The sequence below is a fragment of the Esox lucius genome, chromosome 10 (assembly GCF_011004845.1).
Source record: "Esox lucius isolate fEsoLuc1 chromosome 10, fEsoLuc1.pri, whole genome shotgun sequence".
NCBI lineage: Eukaryota > Metazoa > Chordata > Actinopteri > Esociformes > Esocidae > Esox > Esox lucius.
Window position 1 is genome coordinate 22661447 of NC_047578.1, and position 22675 is coordinate 22684121.

General features: G+C 45.2%; 1 protein-coding gene across 1 annotated transcript in view; it reads right to left on the reverse strand.

Moving 5' to 3' along the window:
• Positions 1-4678: 4678 nt before the first annotated feature.
• Positions 4679-22675, reverse strand: part of LOC105027920 (ephrin type-A receptor 7) — a 127235-nt gene continuing 109238 nt past the window's right edge. Inside the window, exons 12-18 of the mRNA XM_020050466.2 lie at positions 22022-22207; positions 20238-20299; positions 19634-19837; positions 14528-14680; positions 8868-9058; positions 7276-7464; positions 4679-7186 (exon numbers count right to left, since the gene is read on the reverse strand). Coding sequence (XP_019906025.1) covers positions 7072-7186; positions 7276-7464; positions 8868-9058; positions 14528-14680; positions 19634-19837; positions 20238-20299; positions 22022-22207 — 1100 coding nt within the window. The 3' untranslated portion in view covers positions 4679-7071. The remainder of the gene's footprint in view (positions 7187-7275; positions 7465-8867; positions 9059-14527; positions 14681-19633; positions 19838-20237; positions 20300-22021; positions 22208-22675) is intronic.

Here is a 22675-nt window from a genome sequence, read left to right on the forward strand (position 1 = left end):
GTGCACAAGTGTGTTGTTCCTGCACACTTTCACCTAAAATAGTCCCAGTGTCCCTCAGCTCGATGTTCACACACAAACACACAGTCCCACTCCCAGGTCCCCACTCCATCCTCTGTTTGTTTGTGCCCGGCCACAATGCAGGGATTAATTTCTCAAAGCCGATTTGAGCTCCGGCACGCTTCCTTTCAGCCAAAGAGCTGGAGCAACTTTAGTACTGGGAGGAAGTTTCCCCTTCACACTGCCTTAGAGGTGGACCCTTCTTCTTCCTTTATGTGGACTCTTTAATCTTCTGAGCGGGGGAGAGGAGGGGAGGGGGGCTGTCCCCTACCAACGCACAGCTGGGAGTCACTAGTCTTTATGGTCCTTCCTCTTCCTAGCCTCATTTCCTTCAGTCTCTTGGTGGCTCTGGCTCATCGTTCTTTGTTTACTATTTTCCTGTGTTTTTTTCCTCGCTGACTTAGCCTTGTTACAGGCTAGTCATTGCATTGAGTTTGAAGGCGAAGCTGTTGTGTATTGTGAAGGCTTTTGATATAGCCCAATATAAACTTATTGGATTTACAAAATGGACAGAATTTCTAGGCGCAGCCAGGGGCAGGAGGGTGTCAGGATTGGGGACCACACAATTTCGTCTCTGCTCTTTGCAGATGTTGTCGTGTTGGCCCCTTCTAACCAGGACCTTCAGCATGTGCTGGGACGGTTTGCAGCCGAGTGTGAAGCGGTGGGGATGAAAATCGGTACCTCCAAATCCGAGGCCATGGTCCTCAGTCGGAAAAGGGTGGCTTGCCCACTTCAGGTTGGTGGAGAGTGCCTGCCTCAAGTGGAGGAGTTTAAGTATCTAGGGGTCTTGTTCACGAGTGAGGGAAGGATGGAACGGGAGATTGACAGACGGATCGGTGCAGCTTCTGCAGTAATGCAGTCGATGTATTGGTCTGTCGTGGTGAAGAAACCAGTCAATCTACGTTCCTACTCTCACCTATGGTCATGAGCTTTGGGTCACGACCGAAAGGACAAGATCCCGGATACATCTTTTTCGGATGCCTCCGGAACGCCTTCCTGGGAAGGTGTTCCGGTCCCGTCCCACCGGGAGGAGACCCCGGGGAAGACCTAGGACACGCTGGAGGGACTATGTCTCCCGGCTGGCCTGGGAACGCCTCGGTGTCCCCCCGGAAGAGCTAGAGGAAGTGTCTGGGGAGAGGGAAGTCTGGGCATCCCTGCTTAGACTGCTGCCCCCGCGACCCGGCCCCGGATAAGCGGAAGAAGATGGTATGGTATGGTATGGATTTACAAAATCCAACCTGGTGTCAGTGGAAATTGTTAGGTAGTGTATTTAAATGTTGTGGCAGCTGATATATTGTATGATCTCTTATGCTAGGGTTAGAGTATTTTTTTAATTCTTTATTTATTTTTGATTCTTATGTGCTTTATTGGAAAATAAGAGAGATGTTTTTCCTGAAAGATCTGTAAGTTGGATTCAAAACCGTGCTGCAGCAATGTACATTCATGAGAAAATGTACATTCCTCTAGAAAGTTGTCTTTTAAAAGAAAACGTATGGACATATATGTAATTGTCACTTCAAAACTTACTGAAAAAGAGAATTTTAAACAATGTTTATTCATATGACATCAACAGAAATGCTAATTCATAGTGTGGAAAACATAAGCACCCCTAGCTACAATACTTGATGGTGTCACATTGGCTGAAATAACAATGTAACTTACACATACTGGGAGGAATTATTGCCACTCTACAGTACTGCTTCAGCTGTCATGTTTGAGGGAATTCTTTCACGCACAGTCCTCTTAAAGTCCCCAACCGCATTTCAATAGGATTGAGGGCATGGCTTTGTCGCAGCCATTCTCTTACCTTCAATTTCTTCTTTTTGAGACACTGTTGTCAGGTTTGCCAGGCCCTGAGGCAGCAAAGCAGCCCCACACCATAATACCTCCATTCTTTACACTAGGTAAAAAGTTATTCGGTTCCAGGACGGATTTTTGTTTTTTTTCCAATCCACTCCACCTTTGACTCGTCTTTCTAGAGCATATTGTTTCATTAATTTAGGTCTTTATCCAGGTGTTGTCTGGCAAATGCCAGTTGTATCTTGATGTTATTTTTTTAACATTAAGACTCCCTGACAACCCATGTAGGCCAAGTTTATGCAGTCTCTTTGATATTCATTGGGACTAGAGGCCTTTAGATCTCTAGATGTTACCCCGGATCGTTCTGTCTGCTCTTGGGCTGAATTTGTTTGGACAACCTGTGCTATTTACGCTGCCAGTGGTCTGGAATTTTCTGTTTTTAGATCTCTCCGAGAGTCAAATTATGTACTTGAATTCCTTGGAAATAACTTTGTAAACCCTCCCAAACTCATGGGCATCAATAACCTTCTGATGGCCGCTGGACTTTTGATCTTGGCATGATGTTACCACCCATCATGATTAAGACCAAACCAGACCAAGTTTCTAATCATTATTGAAGAATTGACCATCACACTAATGATTTTCTGATAATTTTCACCTTGACCTTTTCACATGGATTTCAATTTGCAACCGTTCCAGTCTTTGATGTCTGTTTGCAAACTAACTATATTTCCATGAGAAGGTGCTACCTGTCACAAAGCAAATTGTCATGCTGGGCTGGATTAAAAGCAAACAAGAATAGGCTGCCGAGAATACAGATGAATTGAAAAATCTATATAGTAAAATATAAACTGAATATTACATTTGGTCTTAAAGCTTGTTGAAGTATATTTACCTACATAGGTGGTGTGTTTACCAAACAGCAATGGCATGAAGATAGAGCTAATTAACTCACCGACTGAAATCCCCATAAGACTAATAAGAAACTGATTTGTGCCGCTGCCTGGTAAAGCAATTTAATCACGCTACTAAATGTGCACACATTATATTGCAATTGTTTTTACACTCTGTTAGAGAATGTTGCTGTTTTTAAGCTGCAATTCTCCATGTTTTTTCTTGACTGTGCTAATTGAATGACTAAGGAGAGAAGACTGCCTGTGGTAAACAGACACCTTCTTAATAAGTTAGTTCTTCCCAATAACTTCTCATTTTTAATCTTTGTATTTTCTCAAATTCCTTTTCCGTTTCATGTTTTTACAAGGATTTTTATTTAAACATTTTACACTTTGCCCTTACGACCCTCCCGCCAAAACCATTTTCCAGATAAAAATGGTTACCTCAGCACTGAAGAGTATTGCTATGGACATAGCCCTTCGAGGGGCTTGCATAGCTAGCTAATGTAATGTTAGCGATTTCATTTCCATAGTTAGTAATAATAAGATTGCACCCATGTTTCTGCTCTACTCATTTGCAAGGCCGATTCTAGGCATAAGCGACATAAGTAGTTGCTCAGTGAGCTTCCGACTTTTAAGGGAGCCCCCAAATAAAATGTCGCTTTGGGCTCTGAAAAGGCTTCGAGCCAGCATTGCTCACATGGTTAAATGTTTTATGACATCATTTTGTGTTTATTAACAGATTTCAAAACAATGACCCTTTAGCTAAACTTGATCTTAACACTTGTCACTCTGCTTCCTTTGCTGTGTTGTTACCTTGAAGCCATAGCCATGCCAAATCCCACACTCCCAATTTTTGTTGTTTTCTCATAGTATTTATTTTATTATTATTAAAGTGGTTGTGCGCAAAACATTTGCAATAGAAAATTGTCCCTCACCCACACTTTGTCACATATGGTGCATATAACAAAGACATAAACAACTTCAAAATGGAAGTGTCTCTTCAGTCTGCAGAACATTTGGTTCCTGGGTCTCAAACTTGACTTTGTATGAAACCGTCCATGCTGATATGTAGCTGGGAATACTATTCTGGCAACTTGTGAATTGGAGGTATTGTATTGGACCAACAAATTAGGAGGGGAGTCAAAGTGGTAAAGATGAGTTTAATTCTCAATGTTAATTCTGTTTAACCGTCAAACTATATCTAACATGGCATGTTAGTTATCCTACCCTGCTAGATTTGTTCTACAATACCTTGTTAATTATCCCAATCAAGCTTTAATTGGCTTCTTTGTGAAGTGAAACTGGTGCATTGTGGGTCATTTCAGTTCAACATCCCACATTATATGTCTGAGGGGGAAGGAGATCATTTGCTACGCTATAGTCTCTTATCTACCAGAAACAGAAAATACTTTGAGATCGGGGTGTTTCCATAACGTTAGAGCATTATGAAATAAAAATGTCTGACATAGATTTTCTCATTTGATAACTAGGCACATATTAGCCTTCTGTTTAAGATGGCAGTTATTACCTGTTACAAATTCCTTAAGTCTATCAAAAAGTAAAACATTTCTTCGCAAACCAATGGCATTTTCTTTAAATATTTCAGGTTGTCCAGCAGAGGGATACACTTAAAGCTTGAAGTTTGGAGGTTTTCATGTACCCTTCTATTGGCTGAGCTGACCTAGTTTAGATTGACACTAGTTTGTGGAGGAATCATTTTAGCTGTTTAAAAGGATGATGAATTCAAAGTTTTTGTAGGTTGTGAACAGAAAGTTTGCTGAGAACAGAACAAAAGCTTAACTGAAAGTGGTTTATGTGCATCTTTTCACAAGGGAAATGAAGCAGGCTTGAATTATGGGTAGGCAACAAATGAGCAAGCTCAAAGCCTGAAGCACCTGAAAAAGTCAGACACATTTTTGCACTCATTGGAGATTTTTTAATAACACGTTTCAATATTGCAACAGCCATCTGTTTGTCTAACAGGTAAAAATCATCAAAAAACTAACAAAAAAAACCATTTGTTTTTATATTCCAAACACCCATGTTTCCTGGCAATGGCCCTAAGTTCAAACAATAACCCCCTTACACAGTGAGCAGATATATTCAACACATTGTTCCTCAAACAAATTATAAAAATAGATTTTCAAATACATTTTCAAATTCATATGTACAGTATTACACAGATATTGTAATGGTTGCGTAAACAGAGGGAGGGACATGGTCATTTCGTCAGAGTTACACAGTCCAATTGGATGTCTGTGTGTACAGGGGTGCAGAGACGGTCTGCATGTGTGCGTGTGTATGAGTCGAAAGGAGGATGTTTTTATGATATGGATTTAGATATGCTGTTGAGACCAAACAGCTACAGAGAGATCGAGGGGAGAGTGCATAGGGAGAAAACAATACTGATAGTCCAACCATTACAGTCCTTCATAAACCAAACGTAATGACAAAATAAGAACCAAAAGTACAGGCACATAGATCAAATTGTATGCGTTGACTGCATAACGGAAATAGTAGCAAAGGGAACGTGTAAAACCTTCGTTACACACCACCATTGGGTGCCTCCACTTTGTGCAGTGACGCTCTAGATGAGGTCATACTGTGAGAGCGTCACTATATTGACATTTCAAGGCGATGTTACCGTGTTTGGGGTAAACGTTGCCCGCGAGCTCAGTCGCAAATCACCTTTAAATGTCAACTGCGCTACAAACTGAATCAGTTGAGCTCTAAATGTTACCGATGTTAAAATATACTTAATACTGAGTAATTATGACTGCACAGTTGAGGCTCGTGGGATTTGTTAGAACATTTTTGGATTAAGGTGTGGATGCATCACTGCTGGCCCAGAAACAAAGAAAACAAATGAGCACACTGACATTCTGAAATACTGCATCTATAATGCAAAAACATTGATACCATACATCCAGTGATACCAGACTCAAAATATAAAAGTCCCATATCAACTCCAGCGCTCAAGTGTCTGGAAAATTGTTTACTCTGTCAATAAGACTAAGGAAAGCATGAATAATCTTCATAATCCCTTGGTCTGTACAGAAACCCTCAGTTCATTAACTGAATCCCTCTTTTTAACTCTAAAAAAGATGTCATGATATACACTAATCAAAACAAAGTGCTTGGAAGGGATATGCCTGGAACGAGAGGACACGCCTTGCAGCAACCTTAAACAAAACACATGATTTATTCAACTATTTAATCAAGTATGTCCATTTTGACCCTGGTAACCTCTTGCTGTCAGGAAGTAGTCCGAGAGCCTGTAAACTGGAAACGCATAAATAAAAAGGAATAAATATTAGATATGTCAGCTTGACACTTGACCTTCATTTACAGTGCAATGTACCCCTGTAGTGAAGATGCCTGTTAAGACAGGAGAAATATATTAGCGAGACGCTACGTGATTCTACTGACATCCTGGCTAAGAAATGTTAGCCATTCCACACACTGGGAAAATACAAGGAGAGCAGAGCAGACAGTTGAACAAAGAAGAGTAAGAAAAAAAGATTAACAGACGACACAGAAATTAACAAACACAAACCCTTTGTTTTACATAGTTTCTCAGCTGGGGTTTTTCAATATTTTAAATTGCCCCCACCCCGCTTAGATGAGCCTTATGACTGGCTGAGCCTCAACATGGCTCAGCCAAGGACTCCGCCCACACTGTGGGAAACAATAATGTGATCACACTTCAACTGCCTGGATAAGAGGAATTAACATTAACTGAAACCAGTTTTACAATGTCAGCCCAGTTCCACCGACAGTGCTATCTCCATGTGTTTTTACCCACTGTTCTGAACTCACTGGCATTGTGCCAGCCCTTAACCAGGGTGCTTTTAACCCCAGTTCTGAGACCAGTGGTTCAATACATTTCAGCATGACTATGCTTAAGAGGACAGCTTTTCTCCATTGAGGAAATGTTTTTCACCTCTTCTGAGACCAGTGGCAGTTCCAAACCTTGTCCATGGACAGTAATTCCCAGTCAGGGTCTTTTTAGAAGCGTCTTTGACCACTGTTCCAGGACCAGCAGTGGAAATATTGTCCATTTGGGTCAGCGTGCAGACAAAGGTCATGTGACTCCCAGCCGAGCGTGTTGGTCACATGACAGGAAGACACCTCCTTCTAGGGGACTTAAGAGAGGGTGGAGGGGAAGAGAAGGAGCGTGCGTGTGCAGTGTGGTGATATAACTGCCCAACTCTATGAACTTCATTCCATGTGGGACAAGATGAGTCTCTCTCCTCTGAACATTGCCCCATCCGTCTGTCAGTCAGTCTGCACATGTAAGTATCTATATGTGTATGTTTTAGACTTGCACCCCTCGGCCGTGCATCTGGATGACCTGGGCTCTCAGGGTCTGGATGGCAGACAGGATCTGTTTCTGGTGCTCCAGAGAAGTGACGCCCAGACTCAACACGTCTCTGCGGGAAATAAGCCAAACACACCAGTTAGGTGATGTACAAGTGAAGGTGTGCCTGTCTGCATCCACCCTCATCTAACAGACACTCACTGGACAGTCATGCGGGCCACGGACTCCAGGTAGCAGTACCCCGCGGCGGTGAAGTTGTCCTTGTAGCGGCCCATGTCCACCGCGTCTAACCACTCCCCCACAGAGTTAAAGGAGGGGAACGAGGGCAGGGTCCGCTCGGCCAGGGAGATTGAGGAGCCCAGAGGAAGGGTTCCCAGCTGGGGGAGGGTTCTAAAGCGGGACATGAGAGACCAAGAGACAGACGAGGGAGCGGGAGGAGAGAGAGACAGACAGACGAGGGAGCGGGAGGAGAGAGAGACAGAGACGAGGGAGCGGGAGGAGAGAGAGAGAGACAGACAGACGGGGGAGCGGGAGGAGAGAGAGAGACAGACAGACGGGGGAGCGGGAGGAGAGAGAGAGAGACAGACAGACAGACGAGGGAGCGGGAGGAGAGAGAGAGAGACAGACAGACGAGGGAGCGGGAGGAGAGAGAGAGAGACAGACAGACGAGGGAGCGGGAGGAGGGAGAGAGAGACAGACAGACGAGGGAGCGGGAGGAGAGAGAGAGAGACAGACGAGGGAGCGGGAGGAGAGAGAGAGACAGACAGACGAGGGAGCGGGAGGAGAGAGACAGACAGACGAGGGAGCGGGAGGAGAGAGACAGACAGACGAGGGAGCGGGAGGAGAGAGAGAGAGACAGACGAGGGAGCGGGAGGAGAGAGAGAGAGAGACAGACGAGGGAGCGGGAGGAGAGAGAGAGAGAGACAGACAGACGAGGGAGCGGGAGGAGAGAGAGACAGACAGACGAGGGAGCGGGAGGAGAGAGAGACAGACAGACAGACGAGGGAGCGGGAGGAGAGAGAGAGAAAGACAGACAGACGAGGGAGCGGGAGGAGAGAGAGAGAAAGACAGACAGACGAGGGAGCGGGAGGAGAGAGAGAGAGAGACAGACGAGGGAGCGGGAGGAGAGAGAGAGAGAGAAAGACAGACAGACGAGGGAGCGGGAGGAGAGAGAGAGAGAGACAGACGAGGGAGCGGGAGGAGAGAGAGAGAGAGAGAGAGACAGACGAGGGAGCGGGAGGAGAGAGAGAGAGACAGACAGACGAGGGAGCGGGAGGAGAGAGAGACAGACAGACGAGGGAGCGGGAGGAGAGAGAGAGAGACAGACAGACGAGGGAGCGGGAGGAGAGAGAGAGAAAGACAGACAGACGAGGGAGCGGGAGGAGAGAGAGAGAGAGACAGACGAGGGAGCGGGAGGAGAGAGAGAGAGAGAAAGACAGACAGACGAGGGAGCGGGAGGAGAGAGAGAGAGAGACAGACGAGGGAGCGGGAGGAGAGAGAGAGAGACAGACAGACGAGGGAGCGGGAGGAGAGAGAGACAGACAGACAGACGAGGGAGCGGGAGGAGAGAGAGACAGACAGACAAGGGAGCGGGAGGAGAGAGACAAGAACAGAGAGATTAAAGGGATGCATAAGTGTAGTTAACTCATCGTGGTGTGTCCATGCTGAGTGGGAGAAATGGGGGGAGCTGGTTGGCTGGTGTGAATGCCCCACAGCCGGGGCAGGACCAGGTTTTTGTCCGGATGAGTCCCTTACACGTTACCGGGGTGTTGGAGTGTGTTACTGCGTCTTACCTTCGTGCCAGCGTTGAGGAGCCGATGCCGTCTGGGCTACGGATGCTTTTGCTTAGAGCGGAGTGGATCTGGCTGAAAGTGGGTCTCTCGGTCCTCTCCTTCTGCCAACAGTCCAACATCAGCTGGTGAAGGTGGGGGGGGCAATTCATTGGGGCGGGAAGTCGGAAGCCGTCCTCTATTGCTTTGATGACCTAAGGACAAGAGGAGTAGGGGCCGTTAGAAGGCAGAAGGATGACTGACGACTGGGTATTAATCGAAAGTGGCTTTAAAACACAAATCTGCTGTGTATTCTAAAACACAATGACAATGTTCTCGCAAAACTCTATTATATAAGTTGTCCCATTCTCCAAAAACATGTTTCTCTAAAAATCACATCTAACACTGCGCTTCCTAGAAAACCTTAGCAGTCAGTAGAAAACTGAAAAAGTTATTTTGGAGCCCATCAGACCTCAACGACTAAAACACTGCCGTGTTCAGTTTATCCCTGACCTCTACAGTAACCAGTGTTCATGAAGTGTTTCTCCATTTGGCGAACATTCCCATTTAATCGGAGCTGAAAAGCAAAGTGTCAGGTGAGGGCAGTGTGTGGGCTGGGTAAGTTAATGGTGGTAATATGTATCCGTTGTAATGTGTTTATATGTCAAGAGCTCAGCCAGCTCCACATTTGAAATTATATTTGGTGATTTTAGTGCTGGAGTAGGGCAATGGAGTAAGCATGCTCCTGAAAAAAACATGAAGGGTAATTTCCTCAATTAATATTCATGCTCATTCATTTAAAAACAAAATAGTTTTCTAGTGAGATGTGTCAGTTTGGTTTAGTGAAAAGTTTAGGAAAGACTGATTTTGGATTGTGTATTAGCATGTTGGCTTTGATATTAACTTTACAATCTGATATCCCCGATGTAGTCATACCTTTTAATGGCGTTCATCAAGGGCGACTGGGATAAAAGGCTGTTTGAAATCACATTCACAAATTTCTCCCTTCAACTTACACAACGCATTCTGCTGCAATGTTCAGAATTCTTAGTTTTCTTCAAAATGCTAAGATCTCTCAGACAAGAATGTTGGAGGAACAAAAAACATGCCCTCATCCAGTATTAAATAATAGGCTTCCTCACACAAACCGATGGTGACTGTCCTATCGATTGGACAAATCTTCTCACCCTCCTAAAATAGCAACACTTTACATTCATTGAAAAGAGTGTTTTGCTTCCTGACGGGTCTTTCGGGCTTCCTCTTAAGAGATAGGAGCATGGTGGCACTTGGGGACAGCCACCAGAAGGGAACATGGTGTCCTTAGGAGGAACAGGATTGGTCATGCAGCTGAAGTGGACTTATGGGGGGAAACTTGGAGTTCAAAGAGCCTTTTAAACCACCTGTGGCTCTCCTCTTTAGTAAGATCTGAGCTAGCTCCAGTCAGACACATCACACAATATTAGAAAGACAGATGTGGCTAAGAGAGAGTGAGAAATGGCAGAGACTCTGAGAGAAGATAGAGACAGAGAAAACAGAGAGACAGTGGGGTAGGGTGAGGGAGTTTTACTTACTCAAACATCAATCAATCAAATGTATTTATAAAGCTCTTTTTACAACAGCAGTTGTCACAAAGTGCTTTACAGGGATACCCGGCTTTAAACCCCAAGGAGCAAACAACAGTAATGTTGAATTCCAGTGGCTAGGAAAAACTCCCTAAGAAGGCCGAATTTTAGGAAGAAACCTAGAGAGGACCCAGACTCAGAGGGGTGACCAATCCTCTTATGGCTGTGCCGGGTAAGATATTAAGAGTCCAATTGGAATAATTTATAAATTTCTCTGGGCTAAATCCAGAGTCTATTTGATTTTAGACTAGGTCAAAATAATTAAAAGGTGGACAAGGACAGGGACAGCAACAGGCCCCCCAAACCAGCTACTCCGCAGGTGTGGACCAGGACCTCATCTCCTCCTAAAATGTAAAACTGGAGGAGACTGAGAAAAGTTAGAAAGTGCATTCTTCATATCTGCAGCACAATAATATAGCAGCGTAACACCTTGGAACTGAGACGAGGGGGTCCGGGAACACTGTGGCCCTACAGGGCCCAACAGGCAGGAAATCAATCCATCCACATTGCCAGGCATCAACCAAAGGGACACCCACCAACCACAATCCCCCTGAAGAAGGGCCGAGTATTGGCAGCATCGTACAGCCCAATTGCACAAATGTGCAACAGAGAGTCAACAAGCCAGTGACTTTTCTCCCGAAAAGCATTGGAGGGAGGGCATCCCAGTGGCGACGAGAGCCCACCTGGCAAGACAGCAAGGGTGGACAGTATCAAGCCTACTGGTCACATTCACGCCCCCGGGCCAGGCTACACCTAATTATAAACCGTGCTGTGGAGATTAGTTTTTAGTAGACACTTGAAAGTTTGCACTGAGTTTGCATTTCTAACCTTAATTGGCAGATCATTCCACAGTAGTGGAGCTCTATGAGAAAAGGCCCTGCCGCCAGCTGTTTGTTTAGAAATTCTAGGTACAATTAAAAGGCCTGCATCTTGCAATCATAGGTTACGTGTAGGTATGTATGGCTGGATCATTTCAGCAAGGTAAGTAGGAGCAAGTCCATGTATAGATTTATAGGTTAAGAGTAAAACCTTAAAATCAGCCCTAACCCTAACAGGCAGCCAGTGTAAGGACGCTAGGAGAGGAGTAATGTGTTCAATTTTTTTTGTTCTAGTTAGGATTCTAGCAGCCGTGTGCAGCACTAATTGAAGTTTATTTATTAATTTGTCTGGATAACCAGAGAGAACAGCATTGCAGTAATCTAGTCTAGAAGTAACAAAAGCATGGATTTGTTTTTCTGCATCAGTTTTTGATAGAAAGTTTCAAATGTTTGCAATGTTTCGAAGATGAAAATTAGCAACTCTTGAGATATTTTATATGTTCTTCAAAGGAGAGGTCAGGGTCAAGGGTAACGCCAAGGTTTTTTACAGTTTTTTGGGATACGACCATGCAGCCGTCAAGGTTCACAGTGAGATCTGTTAACAACGCTATTTGTTTCTTGGGTCCTAAAACGAGCATTTCTGTTTACTGTAGAGTTCAAGAGCAAGAAATTCTTTCATCCACTTCCTAATATCTGAAACGCATGCTTCCAAAATAGCTAATTTAGGGGCTTCTCCATGCTTCATTGAAATATATAACTGTGTGTCATCAGCGTAACAGTGAAAGTTTACAAGTTTACATTTCGGATTACATCGCCCAGAGGGAGCATATATAGTGGGAACAATAATGGGCCCAGAACGGAGCCTTGAGGAACACCAACAGATTTATTTACTCTGTCGTTAATGAGCGACCTTGTAAGAATATCAAGGAATTTATTTGTAGTCTGAGAATTTATAGTACAGCTTTTAAAAATCATTGTTTGCGGAGCAAGTGGATTTCTTGTTTTAACAGTAAATGTAATAAGACAGTGAACCAATAATCCAGGATTTGGGGGGGAAATTATTAGATCTACTATATCGATTTCTCGTGACAGGACTAAATCTAAGGCGTGATTGTGGCAATGTGTTGGACCTGAGACATGTTGGATGAAACCCATTGAGTCAATTATGGCTTCAAAGGCTTTTTGAAGAGGATCATTGGACTTTTCCATATGAATATTGAAATCGACAAAAATGTGAATACTATCTGCCATGACTACAAGTTTAGACAAGAATTCTGGAAACTCATTGAGGAACATTGTGTATGGCCCGGGGGGCCTATAAATAGTAGCTATGTAAAACGATTTATCGGCCTAGTTAACTTTCATTAGTAAGACTTCAAAAGAATGAAACTCAGTGATATGTTTGAGAGTAAATTTATATTTACTGTCATAAATATTAGCAACACCCCCTCCTTTTCGGGATGCACGAGGGATATGATCACTAGTATAACCAGGAGGAGAGGCCTCATTTAAGGCAGTTAATTCATTAGGCTTTAGCCACGTTTCACATAAACCAATAACATCTAGTTCATGGTCAGAGATTAATTCATTTACGGCAACTGCCTTTGGAGCAAGGGATCTAACATTTAGGAGTCCCATTTTGAGATGCGAGGTGATAGTCATTTTTATTTTTATTTGTGACTGAGGTGGAGGAAGGCGTTATCTTAAGGTTGTTTTTGTTAGCACTACCTTGTTTAACTTTTCTCAGGCTAGAACGAGTCACAGTGGCAATAGGTAAAGCTGTACTAACTACTCTGGCTATGCTATCGACAGACTCCACTATGCTAGCTGGCTGGCTAACAGCCTGACCTGCACCCTCTCTCATGTTAAGGCTATAGGAGTGAGACTCCTGTCAATGTTCCTAGATAAAAGAAGAGCACCACTCCAGCTAGGATGGAGTCCGTCACTCCCCAGCAGATCAGGCCTGGCCCTATTTCTGGGAAAGTCCCAAAAAGAGAGCCAGTTATCTACACACTCTACCTCCTGCGATGGGCAGAACTCAGTTTTCAGCCAGCGATTGAGTTGCGCAAGTCTGCTGTAGAGCTCGTCACCACCCCTAGCTGGGAGGGGGCCAGAGACAATTACTCGATGCCCACACATCTTTCTAGCTAATTTACACGCTGATGCTAAGTTCTGCCTCGTAACCTCTGACTGTTTCATCCTAACGTCGTTGGTGCCAACATGAATAACAATATCTCTGTATTCTCTATACGTGCCAGTTTTAGACTTCGCTAGCACCAACCCCAGATTTGCGGCTACGTCTGTGGCTCTACACCCCGGTAAACAGTGTACGATCGCTGGCTGATTCTTTAGTCTAATCCTGCGGGTAATGGAATCGCCAATGACTAAAGTTTTCAGTTTTTCAAGGCCACCGGTAGAAAATGCCTGCCAATCATTCCCCTCCGAAGACAGCTCAGGCCTTGACTCCGACTCCAGTGGGGAAAACCTGTTGAAAGTCTCAGTTGGATTTAGCAACAATTCAGGTTTAACTGGTCAACGGCATTTCTTCCCAGTGACCAAGAGAAAGTTCTTGCCCGGCTGCAGGAGCTGTGCCTGGGGGCTAACAGGACTATTGTTTCTTTCTGGTGGCACGGACGCAGATCTTTCTATTTCTACACTAACATAATCCTTGCCTGACATTCGTGTCAGAAGCCGAGCCTCTAACTCTGCTATCTTTAACTGAAGACGATTGTTCTCATCCGTGTTGTTGCTACAACAATTACAGTGATAAGGCATTTTAATAATACTTAGCGTCGGGTGTTCAGGGGTGAGTATTTCCGTTAATTATGTCCAAAAAAAGTCCCAGTGTAGTAAAGTAGCTAGGTAAGTAACAGCAGGCAGCTTACAGCACGTCAACAATCCACAATCCCACAATGCAGTTCGTCAATCCACAATGCAGTCAAAAGTATCAAAACAAAAGTATCAAACATGTCTTGAAGGCAAATCTGCTTAATGTTAAATGAATTGAAAGGATTGAGCTTGCACTCCCAAAACACAGTAAGGGGCAGGGACACACACTAACTCTAGAACCAATGTCCATTCAGAACATTCACCGTGTTTGAAATGGAAACTCTGCCCTCTACTGTGTCCACCAAAAACATGAATTTCTGCCTTGAAGGCTGTTCTGAGGGATGGAGGTCCAGAGGAAGGTGGACCTACAGGGAGAAGATGATGGGGACGAGATGGAGCAGAATCAGTCACTTACATCCTGGTTGGCCATGTCCCAGTAGGGTCTCTCTCCGTAGGACATGACCTCCCACATGACGATGCCAAAGCTCCACACGTCTGACGCCGAGCTGTAACGCCGGTACTGGATGGCCTCCGGGGCTGTCCACAACACAATGCTTTTCCCTCCATGCTGACAGAAAGACAAAGAGCAAAGAAAACACATTGACTTTACATGGCCGAATCGCACAGTTGACTTAGAGTGTGGATGTCTTGTGGGACGGGTTTCGTCTCGCAGGATGTAGGCTAGCCATGCCCAATCCTACGTTTCCACGTCCTACAACAGACACAGCCTCGAAAGAAAATGGAATGGTAAATTGAATCAACCACTGTCAACCAAGAGAGAGAGTGCAAACGGTGAGAGAAGCACTGGGAAAACAAATCCCCACAGGGAAACTGGCATTCATTATGCAGACAGTTTTAAATCAACGTCGGGACACTGCAGACTCGACACAAAAAACATTAAAGCCACTCAAAGCGAACCTTCCTATCTGATTTAATGGGCTTTTATAAATACTTCATTTTAATAGGGACATAAGATTGTTATATTCTGTTTTTATATTTATAAGGAGCAGTGTAGTTTAATAGGAAATAACATCAGCCTGCTTATCACCGGTTTAGTCTGTAGGTAAACAGGGAACAACAGTGTCTATTACACAGTATTGGTGCGGCCTCGGCATGTGCATTTGGTGCACGTACACTCAGTGGCCACTTTATTAGATACACCTACACACAAATAGCCAAACATCAAATCACATGGCTACCACTCAACATATAATGCTTGAAGGTATGGTCAAGAGGTTTAGTTTATGTTTGACCAAACACTTGAATGGGGAAGACGCACGATCTAAAGAACCTTGACCGTGGTATGGTTGTTGGTGCCAGACGTGGTGGTTCCAGTATTTTAAACAGCTGAACATCTTGGATTTTCACACACTAGTCTCTGAAGTTTACAGAGAATGTTGCGTTAAACAAAAACCCTCCAGTGATTGGTAGTTCTGTGGGCGAAAACATCTAGTTAATGAGAGAGGTCAGAGGAGAATGGCCAGATCTGTTCAAGCCAGACTCGTTCACTCTTTACAACAGTGGTGTGCGGAATGACATCTTTGAATTCACACAAGGTCAAACTTTGAAGCTGATGGGCTACAGCAGCAGAAGACCACACCAGGTTCCACTCCTGTCTGCTAACAGAAAGATGAGGCTGCCGTAAACAACGGGACAATTGAAGATTGGAGAAAAAAAAATATTTTGGCTGCAACATTTTGGTTTAAACCACAAGAATCCACGAGTCCTTCCTGCCTAGTGTCAACAGTACAAACTGGTGGTGTTATGTTCTGGGAAATGTTTCTCGGCACACATTAGGCTGCTTAATACTAATTGAGAATAATTTGAATGCAACAGCGTACTTTGTTGGCTGAACATGTGCATCCCTTTATGGCCACAGTAACTGTTTTCAAATGGATGCTTTCACCATGTCACAAAACAGACTGGTTCCATGAACATGAGTGACTTCAATTTACTCCACTGGTCTGCACAGTCCTCAGAATTTAATCCAAAATAGCCCCTTTGCAACAAGAGGTTTGCAGCATGAATGTGTTTTCAGTATTTTGTTGAATCAATGCTGAATTCAGGCTGTTCTGGGCCGAAAAGGGGGTCCAATCCCAATCAGCAGATCATTCTGCTTATCGAACACCTCCTTCACTGATCCAAAATCATCATCAATAACGCAGAGTTGGTCCCCCCTACCGCTGCAACATGGGTTGAATTTCTGCCAACTGACATTTCACCAGACATGCTCTCCTCTATCTTTCCCCACTGTCCAATAAAGCCAGAAATGCCAGAAAATATATTTGACAAAAAAGGATCACAAAAAAGTACATTAAAGTGGACATGGAACAGAACTCCTGCAGGTCTTTAGAGACACATCTGGGAGATCAACAGTCCAGAGGAAGGGATATAAGTCCTTCCTCTGGAGGACACAGCCTTTTGGGGTGTTAGAGGGCACAGCCTTTTGGGGTGTTAGAGGGCACAGCCTTTTGGGGTGTTAGAGGGCACAGCCTTTTGGGGTGTTTCTCCTAAAAGTAGCACACGTTTCAGTCATCAGTCACTGTATCAGCTGGTTAATGTGTAGTGGGCTAACACAAGACCTCGGTCTCTAGCACTCCTCTGTCTCTCCCTCTTGCCTCCGCCTCTCTTTTCTCTGTCTTTTCTCTGTCTCTCTCACTGTTTTCCATCTCACTCTGTTCTCGCTGTCTCATATCCAGAGCCAGCCCAAAACGAAGTCGTTGCTATGGGAACTTGCACATGCAGCAAAGTGTTGTGCGGAGGGGGGCGGAGGTGTCTACGTTGGCATTGCAGTCAGCCGCCGAGGGAACGCTTCCCTTCAAGTCAAGGGAAGCTTCTACACTGTTTGCATTAAGACCAATGGCTGCATCCAAGCTCCAGATTGGGGACAGGAAAGTGAGCTGGAATAGAGTATGTAACAGCTGCCACTAAACGACGTGATATCATAAACAGTACATATCAGCGCTGTGGTTATACCCTACAAGAGTAAAAGACGTTATCGGGTTTTTCCTGCCTCAAAAATGTGGTAAAGGTGGTACCCCAACCCCCGCTACCCTGCGCTCCACCGGACCCCCCGTCTGAGATATACTTTATATAATTTCTGGATACACACTTGAAAAAATAAAACTCTTCATTATGTCTGAGCCCCCCAAAAACATTTTGTCACTGAGCATCAAATCTAAGTTTATTATAGGATCTAGGAAACACGTGAAAAAATATGAAATCACTCATCAAGCTTTATTATTAATCACAGTCAATATTATTGTTGTCCATTATCGGTGTTTTACTATGTTCTTGTTAATTTGACTTGCATTAAAAAAACAAAACACTGTTTACACACTGCTCAAAAAAGTCAAGTAAATCACACATTGGGTCTCAATGAACTAAATGGCGTAACAATGGTCAGTGGAAACTAAAATCACCAACCGACTGAGGACTGGATTCAAACTGGATTCAAACTCCCGAAAAGTAAATACTGAAGTAAACAATTGAAATCACAGGCTGCTCCAACGTGTCATGGCAACTCAATGGGACTCAGTAGTGTGTATGGCCCCCACGTGCCTATATGCACTCCCGACAATGTCTGGGCATGCTTCTGATGAGACGGCAGATGGTGTCCTGGTGGTTCTCCTCCCAGACCTGGATCAGGGCATCAGTGAACCTGGACAGTCTGTGGTGCTACTTGGCAGCGTCGGATGCACTGAAACATAACGTCCCAGAGGTTCTCATTTGGAATCAGGTCTGTGGAACGTGAGGGCCAGTCAATAGCATCAATGCCTTCGTCATCCAGGAACTACCTACACAGTCTGGCCATATGAGGCCGGGTATTTTCCTGCACCAGGAGAAACCCAGGGCCCGAGGATTTCAACCCGGGTACCTAACATCAGTCAGCGTACCATTGGCTAGCACGTGGAGGTCTGTGCGAACCACCAATATGCCTCCCCAGACCATCACTGACCCATCATGCTGAATGATGTTGCAGGCAGCATGAAGTTCACCTCGGTGTCTCCAGACTCATTCATGTCTGTCACATGTGCTCAGTGAGAACCTGCTCTCATCTGTGAAGCAGGTTCTGGTGTTCTCTGCCAAATTCCAATCGAGCTGCACGGTGCTGGGCTGTGAGCACGGGTCCCACTTGAGGACGTCGGGCCCTCATGCCACCCTCATGGAGTCCGTTTCTGACAGTTTGGTCAGAAACATGCACAACTGTAGCCCGCTTTAGGTCATTTTGTAGGGCTCTGGCAGTGCTCATCCTGTTCCTCCTCACACAAAGGAGCAGATACCGGTCCTGCTGCTGGGTTGATGCCCTTCTACGGCCCTGTCCAGCTCTCCTGGTGTAACGGCCCATCTCCTGGTATCTCCTCCTTGCTCTTGAGACTGTACTGGTAGACACATCAAACCTTCTTGTGACGTCATGTATGGATGTGTCATCCTGGAGGAGCTGGACTACCTGTGCAACCTGAATGGGCTGCAGGTACCACCTCATGCTACCAGTAGTGACAAGGACACTAGCTAAACACAAGAATCACTCAGGAAGGAGAGAGCAATTGTCTGGGGACACCACCTGCATTCCCTTTTTAGGGGTTGTCTTACTGTTGCCTCTCCAGTGCACCTGTTGTCACTTTCATTTACACCAATACAGGTGACATTGAATCACAATCACTTATGCTTCCAAACTGGACAGATTGATATCCCTGAAGTTTAAATATATATTGCACATATGTAATTGGGGACAGTAGCCTACATACCCTAATCTAATTGTCTTAACACCAGTCATCTTCATCTGTCTCGCGAACTCTATAATACTACTAGAAGTAATCTGAAACGTCAACAAATGTTCTGTGGATTGGATGTAGTTTAGGGGTTAAGTATGTTTTACCGAAATATTTGGACATTACATTGGGTGTAAAAGAAAACTTGGATACCCTTGTTTTTCCAACGTTACACATCTGTGCCATGTCAGGACTGGTCAGGTTGCCAGATCATGCACAGTAAACCGTGAAATCTGCATACTCCACAAAAAAAACTGCTAAATGCATAAGACCATTAAAAATAGCCCAATATTGGGGGAAACCTACCCATCTGGCAACACTGCCAATATGAAAAAAAATCCTCTTCTGGTCACATTCTCTGCAGTATTTCGCTGGTAGGCTATTTAGTGTATGAGCGCAAAATTATGCTTTACCATGCCGACATAGAGGCTGTGAGAGGTTTTGGGAAGGTGGCCTCCTTTGAGATGCAGGAAAATCCCTGGTTATATTTTTAGATGCAGGAAAATCCCTGGTTATACTAATTCTCAGTGAAGTAAACCACTGACCTATAGGTGGCCTGTACGGATGAAGAACACATATAGTAGGCTTAGTTGGTTGAACATGATGCTTGCAATAGGAAGACAGTGGGTTGGATTCCTGGGACAACCCATATGTAAAATCCAGGCAAATGGGACAAAGCAGTTCTGGATGAAAGTGTTTGTTAAATGGTGCCCATTTTTATACAATGATAGGTTAGCTGGTAGTCTTACCATAGTGCTGTAGATGGCCTCGACCTTGTCCTCCTGTAGCGGTCTGAAACCGGACACCTTGCAGCCCAGGCTGGCGTTGACCAACACCTTGTGGGCGGCCAGGTGGCGATGGACAAAGCCCATCTCTGTCAGGTACTTCATCCCAGAGGCCACACCCCCCAGCATGTCCATCAACTGGAGCACAGAGAACTGGCCCTCATGTTTCTGGAGGTCAGAGGTTAGAACAGGGCAGTTAGAACACGGTTGGAGGATTTCCTGCTTTTCCTCATACTGATATTCCTCCAAAAGGGATTTCAGGACAACCAAGGAATGTTTGTTGTGTGAATTATCTTACCCTATTTGGGACCAATAACGTATATTAAGGCATATGAATTTGTCTTATAAATGGATGTGTGGGAGTGCCGGTTGGCTGAGAGCATTGTAGAGCCATGGAGGATGTAAGTTAACAAAGGATTACGTAATGTCTTGTGTTTGAAGTCATCAGGCCTATAGGTGTAAGGACATATGCTGTTGGTAGTATTTTATTCCAGTATTCTCTGTAATGGTTCGGATACTAGAACATGTTAAGCTGACAGTGTGACCCGAGCGCACACACAACACTTACCCTGAGGAAGGAGTCCAGAGCCCCATTGGACATGCTCTCTACCACGATCATCATGGTGTTACCTGCACACACACATTTACAAATCTATTTAAAAGGGGACTGCAAAGTTGATTGCCCTTAGAAAAAAATCATACTGTTACTTAGCCTAACCTTAACTTCGACAACCTAACCTTTATGTCAAAATGTAACTTAGCCAAGCCACAAAAAAATGGCCTTTTTCAAAAATAGTTACCTTCTTATTTAACCAGAGTTAAGAGACATGTTTGTCTCTGTTATATAGTCAAGTCAGAAACACACACAGGTATTAGTTGAGTCCAGCTGGCACATGGTCATCAGTGATTATAGGGTCATCCTTTAGCCAGCTGGGTGGCAACAGGATGACCGAGTCGAGGCCCTCCTGGTGATTTGGAAACACCTCTCAAACTAGATGAGCTCAGGAGTATATCACCAAAGATGGGAAGAGGACAGAAAAACAGGCAGGAATAGAAACGGAGAGCAAGAGAAAGACCGGTAGAGAGAGACTGAGAGAGACAGAGAGAGAGGTGGACAGAAGGATGGAAGGGTGCCGCTTCATTTAGAAGGCAGGGGCAGTGACTCCACTAACAACCAGGTGGGGTGTGTGTGGAGGGTAATGTGCGCTGTCCTGTGTGTCCCGTTGATAGCTGTGGCTGGGATCTAAGTACCTCATAAATGGACACTATCAGTCTCCCTCAGGAGTCGGCCTCTCTCAGAGTGGGGGGGCGGGGTGCAGACAGGATACTAAAGCATTCCGCTATCACTCTGTTCTATTAGGTTGTACGTCTATGTCATCACGCAACACTGACGTGCTGGTTCACTAACTCACTGTCTAACGAGCCTGGCATACCAGGACACAACCGCACAATCTACAACAGCACAGCGCTTCAATAACTATAGTATCTGCCACACACTGGAGGTAGAGAGAGTGGGAGGGAGAAAATAGTGAGGGTGAGAAGAAAGGAAGCAAAGAAGGATGGATGGATGAGAGAGAGAAGGATGAATGGAGAAGGGTAGAGGAGGAGGAGAAATAGGTTGGTGGGGCTGACAGGAGGGCTGTGAGGCTGGATGGGCTGGATTGAGTGGATATTGAGTGGTAAGCGATGCAAAGCTGGTGATTTGCAATCATAGGGTGGTATGTGTGTGTGGGAGGAGTGTGTGTGTGAGGAGTGTGTGTGTGAGGTGGCGGGGGAGATTAGAGTGGGTTTCACAGTCCCGTGGTTTCTCTAGCACCAATTACCGAACCCAGCACATCTGATGCCATCGTATGGTGAACAGCGTGTGTCCTGGCCCCCTCCCATCGACTCCATGCCCCCCGTCCTCTGAATATACCTCATTTGACTTACATACACGGTCTCCTCCCTGGAACCCCTCCCCTCTAAACTCACCTCCATGTCTCCCTTCTTTCTATTTTTACCCCCCCCCCCCCCCCCGCTCTTTTCATGTCGTTATTTTCCGGGTGCTCCTCAGCGGTGGCGTCTACCTGTCACTGAGTGGCAGGCCGGCCTTCTGCCGTCAGTTTGCAGTAAGTCAGTGGCGATTGTCCCCCTAACGAGGCGCCCCCTGTAAAGCATGGTCAACAGGGCTGAGGGGGCGTCAAATCATTTCACAGAAGGCGTGTCTTGCTTTACATTAAACCTAATCAACCAGGGGGCGTTCCGAAACAGTGCACAACCTTCATAAAACAGTCTAACGTAGGAGCGGAGAACCTGCAGACGCTCCTTGGGTGTGACACCTTTGGCGTTCACAATTCGGGTTAACGGTCTCACCACTGGTGATGACCCCCTCCAGCCGGATGATGTTGGTGTGGTCAAACTGCCCGAGGATCCCGGCCTCGCTGAGGAAGGAGCGCCTCTGTTTCTCCGAGCATCCAGCCCGCAGCGTCTTGATGGCCACAGGAAGCTCCCGCTTGCTGGGAAGCTTGAGGCAGCCGCGGCACACCTCCCCAAAGTCGCCTGCAGAGGGAGCCGCAGATTGTGGGATTAAGGTTAGAAAGGGGACTACTGTACAAGGTTATTAGATAGAGGAATATAAATGTAAAAAAAACAACTGTTCGTCCTATGGTCATGAGTAGACATAAAAGTTGGCATACAAAAAGTTTTGAGGGAGAGTGAAATGGGGACTGTTGCCAGAGAATAAAATGTTACATTCTTCACCAAAATCCAACAAGCAAGCCTGTTTTTCTTCTCAATTTCTTGATGTATGATTTGTGATTACAGCCCTGCTTCATCGCAGCATGTACCAGCGGACACTGGACATTCAGTACGGAGACGTCTTCCAGTATTGTTCTGGTTGTCATCATGCAGCTGCTCACCCCACCAGGACGTTTAGACTGGAATACACTGTCTGCCCTTCTGTTAAGTCATCAGGCGTCTGAGCTGACACTAGTATTAGCCAATCCTGGAGCAGGATTCGAAACTTGG